General features: G+C 39.1%; 1 protein-coding gene across 1 annotated transcript; it reads right to left on the bottom strand.

Annotated features, from left to right (window-relative positions):
• Positions 1-584: 584 nt before the first annotated feature.
• LOC122657494 (protein ESKIMO 1-like) lies at positions 585-9,274 on the bottom strand. Its single transcript, XM_043852212.1, has 6 exons — positions 8,678-9,274; positions 8,418-8,589; positions 8,094-8,293; positions 7,825-7,983; positions 6,551-6,905; positions 585-597 (listed from the first exon to the last, which is right to left on the bottom strand). Exons 1-5 carry the CDS (start codon positions 9,214-9,216, stop codon positions 6,551-6,553), a joined length of 1,425 nt encoding a protein of 474 aa, XP_043708147.1. The 5' UTR covers positions 9,217-9,274; the 3' UTR covers positions 585-597.
• Between the last annotated feature and the right edge of the window lie 1,232 nt (positions 9,275-10,506).

Genomic DNA, 10,506 nt, shown 5'->3' with positions numbered 1-10,506 from the left:
ATATATATGTAGATCGGAGTATGTATGTCACAACAAAAGAGGATTTTGGAGGCAATAATCCAAGGATGGGATCGCTCAGGGGAAAACAATCGATGCCCCAAATCTCAGTTTGAACAAACAGGAATCAAGAGAGATCGAACTAGATTGGATTCACTATTCTCCCACAAGCTTCATTGAGAAGTGACCTGAATATCGCTACAATTAATCAATGGCAAAACAGTTTAGCAAATAAAAATCAAAATCAAAATCAAAATCAAAATCAAAATCTGATTTTGAGAGAAAAACAGAGAAGGGGTAGTTACCAGGACGGAGGCGTTCAGGTCCGGCATTAATAAAATTCATGAGCCCAACACGGCCATAGAACTTGGCGAGGAAGACAGTGGCATGTGCTTGGGATTCTGGTTTTTTGATCCATTGCAAGCAAAGTCTGATGCTGCAATTCTCGCTATAACCTTTGCAGAGAACTCGACGAAGACCATGTTAGGTCGAGATTCAAAGTTTGGGTTTGCAGATTTTTTAGGGTTAATAGCGAATGAATGAGAGCAGGGAAAAAAAATCCAAGAGAGAATAAAGGGAGAAGAGATGAGGGAGAGAAGACTTAAATGTATAAATGAATACCTTTGCGGTGGAGTTGCAGGTTAGCAATGGAGAAAACTTCAAATTTGGGGAAGAGGGCAAAATTGGAATTTTCCACTGAGTATTAATAGGATATTAGAAGAGGGCAAAGTTGGTATTTAAAATATATTATTTAACATCGTCCACTCATCATCCACTCAGGGGGTGTGGCTGTATAATTTAGAAATATAGGGGGTTGCTCTGTATTTAATACAAATCACAGGAGGTGATAGTATAATTTTCCCTAATATTAATTACCTCAAATGGTTTTATCCCAAAAAATTATCAACATAGATGATTTAAACTCACTTTGTGTGACCTCGGTGGGAACACCCTATTGGGTCACACCAGTTGGCTGGCATTTAGTATAGGAGACTGTAACATGACAATCTATAAAGTAGCTAGGGAAGAGATAGACACATCACTAATAGCCAACACTTTCAGGGATTTAGAATCCTCAAAGTGTTGATCCAGGGCTTGCCCTGGTGGTTCGCTACTCCCTTGGGAGAACTGCGTTAGACGCTTGATCGGTGGTTTAAGTCTCTTTAGCGACACCTAGTCCACATTTAATTGTTTTCCAAGAAATGGAGCCTTTGGGTACCATATTTGACCCCTTGTGGGTCCCCTCATTGCCTCCTTGTGGGGTCCTGTTGAGGTTGATGACCGGTGGGCCCTTGAATTGCACCCAAAAAACAAAAAATCCTCAAAGTGGTGGCAGTCTCTCTCTCTCTCTCCCTCTCTCTTATCTCTTTAGGTTTGATAATTAGGATTTATGAAATCCCCATTTGAGAAGAACATCTCTGTTGCATTGATCTCTGTAGTAACCAGTTCAAGTGTTGCAATCTTTTGAAAAACCCGCACTTATGGATTTTAGTGAACACACTTCCACCACATTCTTGAGCGACAGCGATCCAGAACATCTTGAAGGGTAAATTCCAAAGAAAGGATCGGCAAATCAAGTTAGCAAAAGAGCAAATACTAATGGATCATCGAATTCCACTACGTATAATAAATCAGATCACTCCCATCCAATATCAATACCATTTGGATGATCCATTACTGATCTTTAAAACTATGTATGCAGCCCCTTCATAAAGTAGTCTGCTATCTACAAACCAAGTACTCATCACAGTTGATTACCTAACATGTTGCTCCACTACATACTAACTTCTTCCTTTTGGTGAGTAATTAGGTCGTAAGTTCAACTCTTCTTGGGGCCTAACTATGACAAAACTATTTTGGATAAACATATCCATAGGGTATTTATGGATGACCCACCTATTTGTAACACATAGTAAAATGATAAAGCTGAAATTTTATAGAGAGATAGACCAAAGTTCCTATGCTCGTGTTTCATCTTAATAGTTGGCCAAGTGTTAAGATAAGCTTTTAAAAATGTTATTTTCTTATGACATCCCTTTGGTGTCAAATGATTTATAACCATACTATTTAACCCTTATAGTATAACATATAATTTTTTTTGTTATATATTGTTTTCCATTGAAGGTAAATACTGTTATTTCACATGTATATTCGAAAAATAGACAAAACAATGATAGTTTTTAATAATGACATAATAATAAATCACTTTTAATTTATTTTTTAAAAACTTTTTTATGCCCTTAACTTAAATAGTTTTTGGGAATAAGATGAATGACCAATTTAGACTATCCACTAGATATCTAGCGGTCAGAATTACCACATTGTACAATTAAATGAATCACTCATAATACCCAGACCATCCATAAAACCTTTTGCCGCCCAGCCCAGCCCAGCCCAGCCCATTCTCTTGAAATTATATTATCAACGTTACACTTTAGACTCATTTTTAAGTTACTGTAATTGCAGGTACATTATGTGTCGTGCAATCGTTGATGCATAAGGAGGGAGGGCGCACTCTCTCTTGGATTCGCCGGGGGAAGAGGAGGAATAATTATCACATCTAATTCACTGCCCGCTTCAATATCTTCCAATTCTTCACATAGGAGTGGAAATGACCATCCTACCCCACTTTGCGCAGTATGTTCAGGCAGGGGGTAGGGTGATCATTTCAGCTCCAATGTGAGGAATTGGAGCGGTCAGCGAATTGGAGATAATAACGATTCGGAGAGAGGGGGAGAGAGGCTTCGGTTACTATCCACTGCATGCATGAATAGTGTTTGACACTTGTCCCACATTGACTATCATGTTGGAGTTTGAACTTTGTAACCCACATTGCCAAAAACCCAACTCGTTTTTAACCGCTTGTTGAGCTATTTTAGGATTTCAGCCATGAACTCTCATGTTTCTTCAATAAATGATTTTCTTTTACCAAAATGTAAAAAAAAAAAATCAATACACGAATTCAAATACCAAGCATTTCTCTCTCAACGTTGTTTATTTTTTATAGAAAGAAAATCTATTGATTAAAACGGGTAACACTCCTGTGTCCCACAAACGGAGTTACAGAGAAACAAGAATCGAAATTAGGCCACAAAGTCCTATCCGTTACGGACTAAGCCCTTTTTGCCAGGGTATTTGCCATTTCATTAGTAACCCTCGGAATACATGCAAATTCACAAACATCAAAATAGGAAACAAGATGCTTAATTAATATCATCTATCACTGCACGCACTGATAAAACCCAACTTTTAGTAAAATCCTGTAAATAGGAAATGAGTTCCTGGTTGTCTCTCAACAACGAAGAAACAAAACCCATAACTACACTAAATTCATTAATTTGGATCATTGATTTGAAAATCCACTACTACATTACATTCATTTGGGCCGGGGAGGGGAGAGAGAGAAAGTGAGAAGGGGGGCGGTACGGTACTTAGCTATAATGGGATGCAGTGAAGGCAAGAGTCTCAATTCTTTGACCTTCTCTGGTTTCCTTGCAACCGCTTGTTGGTAAGGGTACCAACCAATAACTAGTCTGGCAATTGACTTTAAAATAACCAAAAAAACGAAGATTCAATACTTAATTCATAAGAAAGATTTTTTAGCATACTGTTACTGTGAAATAATAACCAAAAAATACTTTAATAATAAGAGGAGAAGAAAATCATACATCTCTAGACTAAAGTGCACATTAATGGCGATGAGCACAGACCCAGCAGCAGAGCTTACATAGCTAAACATGTCTGCAATTCGCCTCTCTTGCAGAGCCCAAAGGGTTGATACACAGTGAACCAACGCATTGAAGATTTCCAAGAATACCCTCATCATCATCATCATCATCATCATCATCATCATCGTCTAGAAATAGATCCAAATTGAAAGCCAAATTCCCCTTTTGAATTCCAGGTTAATTCTTCAGTTCCTGTCTTCTTCAAATTCGAAAACTGATCGATCATATCCAAGGAACCCAACACAGATCTTAAGATATATAAAAGCTCATGCACACATACTACTTTTAACCAAGAGAACAAGCACGGGTAAGATGAGTGATACGTATATATATAGTAAGCAATGAGACGTAAGGACAAAAATTTCAGAGAAAGACCTAAAAGTATTTATTTTTACGTTATCGTTATGTAGCAGAGAAAGAAAGGAGAATTAAATTCTAGTTGTTTCCTGGATGCTTCCATTCTCTGTTGGATTGTTGGAACTTGGCAGTGCTCTCTATGTCCCTTTGCTTCTTTGAAACGCAGAAACATACAAACCATATGGAAATTTTATAAGATCGGAGGGTTTTGGATCCAAATCAGCTGGCCCTACTACTTCCGATACAAGCCGATTTGACACAGCCTAATTTGGATCGGCATATCTGCCTGATTCTCTTCTAATACTTGCAAATTATGATATGGTTCAAGATGAACATGAGGAACATGTGATCGATCTCATGCATGAGGAACACGTGTACCACATGTAAAATAATTGGAAAGGATTCCAGAAGGGGGAGCGGAAGGGAGAGAAAGAGAGCCGGGGGAGAGGGAGTCGAATTTTTATCACCTGCGGTTCCTTGTTCGGTACGATTTTCTAGTGCCTCTAATAAAAGGGGGGTGGATCCCACCCGGGTAGTGTGTTCGATCAGGGGTTAGAATGATCATTTCAGCCCCCTTATGAGAGGAACCGCATAACTGTACCAATCAACGAACTTCAGGGAATAAAAGTCCAGAGGAAGTCCAAGTAAAAGACGGAGAGTGTAGACACCTCATTTTGTCACCCTAGATACTTGTATGATGATAATACATCAACGCTTTAGAAGAATGTGTGAGACTAATTTTATAGCTTTGGAGGTTACTCTTACATAACATCAAATGACGTCTGGAACAATTCTAATTAATTTTAGGAAGATTACTTTAAAATGACTTATATGCCGAGACGATAGGGTTGAACGGGTCAACGTTGGTCAAACAACCTTGAAATTAGCCTAAGGTACATAACTAAGGAAATTTTATCATAAAAAATCATGTATTTTAAATATGGTTTCAAAACAAAGTAATTTTACTATCGTCCTTTTTAACGTCAATTAAAGGGTAATATCATATTTTGTTGTAAGGGAGAAAGGCTTCTGTCTTTTTTAACTCCAATTAATGGGTAATATTATCACGGTTGATAGAATCTTTCAAAAATAAGGGAAGACATTATCTATAAATACGTAGTTAAGACAGAGAGAGACACACATCACTAATACCCAACAATTTTAAGGTTTAGAATCCTCAAATTCGTGGCAGTCTCTTTCTCTCTAGGCTTGGGAGTTAGGGTTTATGAAATCCTAATTCGAGAAGAACATCTTTGTTGTTTGAAAAACCCGAACTTATGAATTTTGGTGAACACACTTCCAACACATTCTTGAGCGACAGTGATCCGAAACATCTTGAATTGTAAAATCCAAAGAAAGGACCAGCAAATCAAGTTAGCAAAAGAGCAAATAGTACTGGATCATCGAATCCACTAAGTATGATATATCAGATCACTCCCATACAATATCAATACAGTTTGGATGTTCTTTAAAACCATGACTTTGTCGTCACAGTTGCTCACCTAAGAAAGAGATTGCTCCACTATATACTGAACTTCTGCCTTTCGGTGATAGTAATTAGGGAAAAACTATTCACCGTTTGCTTTTGCAATGCTTGTTTGCTCAAAAGAGATGGACCTTTTTGATCTGTACAACCAATAGGGGATGTTCCATAAGAAAGATGAGGCTCATTTGCAATATCCAACCCATGGTCAAATATGTCAAGCATTGCGGGTGTTTTGTTTGGTTCCTACATTTGATAATAGGGATCAGCATCTTTTATGGACAAAATCCCAAGGGGTAGCTCAATTGGTAAAGACAAATACCTCATAATAATTAAGAGCTCGTGATGAGTTAAACTCTCTTTGGGGCTTAACTAAAAAATAAAAAAAATATGGATAAACATATTCATAGGGTATAAATGGATGGCCCACTTTTTTTTGGGGGGAGGGAGGGGTTGAGGGAAGGATGAAATGACTGCCCTACCCACATGAAAGGCGAAAATAAACAAAAACATAAATCCTCACGATCAGTTGTAAAATATTAGGGAACCAGTAATTAAGACATCAATTCTTTGTTTTCTTTTTTCTTAATTCTTCTTTCGGAGTTTCATTATACAATTTGAGTTAGAGGTACAATCTGGCAAACCTGGTCCATGTCTCACCACTTGTTGGAAACCTAGCATGCCTACTTGGCTGCTATTTCAGCCAATCAGGTATACAACAAAGTACAAAAAATTTCACCCTATTCATAAAAGTTAAAATAATAAAAAGAAGGCTCAATGTTCTCTGTGATGAGGGAACAGGCTACGCCCAGACACATGGGGGTGGGTGAAATCGCCCCCCCCCCCTCCTAATTGATAGAAATACCCACCCCATATGTTTGGACGTAGCATGGGTGAGTGTGTGGCACAGAGAACATTAACCCTAAAAAAAACAAAATAATAATAATAATAATAAAAAGATATAAGAAATTAAAAAGAGAATGACCTAGTGGGTTGAGGAACGAGAGATGATACGAGTATAGAGGAATTCATTCCAAATATCGGGCAAACCCGGGAGGCACCAATGGATGCAATCCGCAAAATTGTCCGGGTCAGCCTTCTGTTCATCTGTTAGCATATTGCCTTGCCGGATGGTGTAGACTGATGTGTGCGCGTCCTTCCGATACTCAGAGAGGGTGGTAATGTTAAGGAAGTAGACAGGAACCTCAATGGATCGGGTCACATTCAATGCCACAGTAAAAACCCGGTGATCTGTACCCACTTCCAACCGGGTCATGTTCTGTACGGGCATTGTCTCCTTGGCACATTTGATCCCATCAGGGTTGTTCCAATCCAAACTCCTATTGCATCAACCATAATTTCTTGTTTACCATTAGGAAAAAGACAAAATGGTTTACAAACCAAAATGTATAGTTTGAAAAAGATCATTTAATTTGGTCGGACCCACTCAATGGGTCCGACCAAAATGGTTTGAATTATATATGCCATCGTATAATGAGGTCCTATATGGCCTATATGTATTCCAATTAAGGGTCCTGATCTAAGCATGCAAAAGAGGGCAGCCCTTGGTGCACCAATAAGATTGCTCTATTAGGAGTGGGTCCGACCAAAATGGTTTGAATTATATATGCCATCATATAATGAGGTCCTGTATAGCCTATATGTATTCCACTTAAGGGTCCTGATCTAAGCATGCAAAAGAGGGCAGGCCTTGGTGCAACAGTAAGATTGCTCTATTATGACCAAGTGGTCCGGTTTGACTTTAGAAACAGCCACTCTGAAAAGGATCAGGATCGTCTCGAGGGAGCAGGGAACGCCCAGGGCGTTACCAGCCATTGGGTTGTGTTGCACACATCCCTAGGCATGCATCGAGATGTGTGCGGCATAGCTCAATTGCTGGATGCCCCCTGGCAGCACCCTGAGAGTGCGCTTCCTTGGAGACGAGCTAAATTCCTCTGAAAGCAAGGATAAGGCTGTATGTATACAGGATCTTTATCCTCTCAAGTATGGTGTACTGCCTAGTGCACCTCACTTGTGCATCCGACGGTGCACTACGCAGTGCACCGTTAAAGTTCATCCTCTCAGCCTCATGGCCATCGTCAGATGCTCAAGTGTGGTGTACTGAGCAGTGCAATGCACTTGAGAGGATAAAAATTCATGTGTTCATTATGAACCTTTCTAGACCCTACACTGACGAGAGCCTCGTGCACTGGATACACACTTTTATATCTAAACATAATTGTGGTTCTTAAGTCCTACTTGATGTGAACCGGAGACATGCTAGTGAAGAAGACAGAGGTGCTTTTGGGATCCACATTTTCCTCTACCCAATTAGTCCATGTCCTCAAAACCCTCTCGTAAGCTATCGGCCGCTCGATCTCATCATACTCTGTGTTGCCCTCATCGAAGGATCCTCGCCTTTTTAATATCCATAAGAAACCAAAATCAATCCACATGACACACATTTATATAGTTAGAAAAAGAGGGAAAATCAAACAATAGAGTTAGGTGCTTCTCCAAACACTTACAAAACTTTCATCTTGAGAGTGTTCATCCACCATATATAGGTATTGAAGATCAAGTAGTCTACACCTTTCCAGTGCTCCCCATGCTTGTTGATTGAATCAGGCATGATGATGCGATCTAGAATGCTGTGCATCGTTGGATCATCCGAGTTGGATTCCACCAAAAATGGGGCCCAGTAGAACTCAACCGTAGCTTCGTATTCCTTCACAAGCATGCATGAGATAATCATTAAAGAGAAGCACTCAAAGTTTTCACTCCGAACCAAACAGTTCGAATAAGTCGGACCGGACGGTTCATCAACAGAGGAAGAGAGTAACATTGATTACCTCAGCTCGGAAAACAGAGAGCGATCCTGACTTGTTCAAGCTCTTCTTGCCTGGAGGGATCACAGATTGAACGAGACAGACCATGGATTCCCACTGGTTCCGATTCAGCGAGTCACCGACGAACATGAGCCGCTTCCCTCGAAGTCTCTCAAGCAACAATCTCGCACTGAACCTGAACAGAGATGAACAGATTTAGATGATTTCAAGCATCAAAAAGACTGAATTTTTCTTCCTTCATTAGGGGAATTGCAATATCTTACTTGGGCAATGAACAATCTCTGGGCTGCCATTTCCAATTCTGATAAAGAGTATCCTTTCTGCCATTTCTCAAGCACGTCACTTGCGCAGTGAGGAACTCACATTCTTCTTCTTTATACAGAGGATGAGTAAGATTGTCGAAAACCCATACTCCCGTAAAGAGATCACATTCTTCTGGTGGCACCTCAACTTCCTCAATTTCTTCTTTAATGTCGGAAAATTTCTCATCTAAAGTTTCTTCCTTGGTTATTATCATCTTCATATTAATGGGTTCTCTTTTTTCTAGAGAATTTTCCACTTTCTCTTCCTTAATAGTTCTCGCATTCGGCTTCTCTTCCTCTTTTTTGCTGGTTTCTTGAACTGGGTTACTTGAACTCGAAAGCTCTTGTTGAAGTTCCTGCGATTTGGGTGTTGAGAATGAGAACTCTGCAAACGATTTCAAATCCTCATTGTACAAGAAAATTGCGAAGAAAAATACAGAAAAGACGACGATGAAGATGGAGAGATTGTTGTTCTTGCCGCCACTGCCGACGTGCTTCATCTCTGGGAAGAAGAGAGATGGTTACGCGTGAGGTGGTTGCATTAGAAGAAAGCTGAGAGGAGGTCAGAAGGGGAAGAAGATATAGATAAGTTCATAAGGAAAGAAAAAGATATCAAAATACGTATTAGGTTTAATGGAGTTGGGTGTGCTGAGTCTTGTCTAAGAAACTGGTTCAAGCTTTGGAGGGAGATGTGTCCTTTTCAGTTTCTTATCTAAATCGGATTTAACCACCTGAATCCTAACAATGAACAACCGAACCATGTAGATAGATAGAGAGAGAGAAACCGTACGAAGAAGAAGAAGAAGAAGAAGAAAAGAAGGGAGGAAGAGAATATGAGTTCAATAATTTCAGATTTTTAGATTAACCCTTTTGGGATAGTTTAGTAATGGGTCCTTCTAAGGAGTATACTTCGATACTTCGGCACTTTTTTTTTAACGGTTAGCTTTTAAATTCGTTGGGTGATTTGGTTAAATTGGTCAAATGAGGGATTGATCAATGAGGACCGTCTAATCAGTCTTGAACAGATAGATAAGTTCTTACACATGAAGTGGTTTTGATCTTGGATTATCAAGAACTTGAACCATGCTCCCCTTCCCCCTACCCCCCCCTTTCTGATTAGATGAAACATTCATGTATTTTTCTTTTGGTAGGAATATTCATGTAACTCATGTATTAAGAAAGTGCTTTAATTTTTATTTTTTCCCCTCTTTGATGGAAAACTAAATATGACTTAGGCAAAGAATAATTTAGAACTCCATTTACGCACCAAACACAAACACAGCTCAATTTGTTAGTTCTCTCTATTGTCAAATTGTTTTGCAATTGCCAACTACTTCTCCCTCCAAAACACTTTAACTAAATTAATAAAGAAGTGATAACCACTCCTGGGTTTGATAAGATTCAGAATAAAACCAACCCTGAAAAAAGAAGTTAAAAGAAAAGGAACTAGTGTTAATCCAGGACTAAATTAATAAAGCCCGGCCAGACCAAATGATTGAGATTACTTGTGTCGTCCTTAGTTAAATGGTCTAGAATGTGATCTTTCTTTCCCTTTCGTCAACCACTCCTGTGTTTTGTTACCACTCTTAGTTAGAGAATTTAATCTTTAAGACTAAACGAAAGTATGCTAAAGCCAAAATGAGAAGTTAGCCGTGGCTTATTATTTGAGAGAAGTAAGGAGCAAGGGTTCACTCTCTCTCTCTCTCTCTATTGCTTTCTGTAGTCATACAACAACTTTGTTGTTTGAGTACTCTCTCGGTTCACTTGAACTGAAGGGTTCAGTGGAACAT

The sequence above is a fragment of the Telopea speciosissima genome, chromosome 1 (assembly GCF_018873765.1).
Source record: "Telopea speciosissima isolate NSW1024214 ecotype Mountain lineage chromosome 1, Tspe_v1, whole genome shotgun sequence".
Lineage (NCBI taxonomy): Eukaryota > Viridiplantae > Streptophyta > Magnoliopsida > Proteales > Proteaceae > Telopea > Telopea speciosissima.
Note: the sequence above shows the minus strand (reverse complement) of the source record. Positions and strands in the feature narration are given on the sequence as shown.

Excerpts from the sequence above, each read along its gene's own strand:
- LOC122657494 (XM_043852212.1), bottom strand. The coding sequence starts at position 9,216 with ATGAAGCACGTCGGCAGTGGCGGCAAGAACAACAATCTCTCCATCTTC. Across the intron at positions 8,294-8,417 it reads TCTCTGTTTTCCGAGCTGAG|GAATACGAAGCTACGGTTGA; the intron begins GTAATCAATGTT and ends ATGCTTGTGAAG. Across the intron at positions 6,906-7,824 it reads ATGTCTCCGGTTCACATCAA|GAGTTTGGATTGGAACAACC; the intron begins GTAGGACTTAAG and ends TTGATGCAATAG.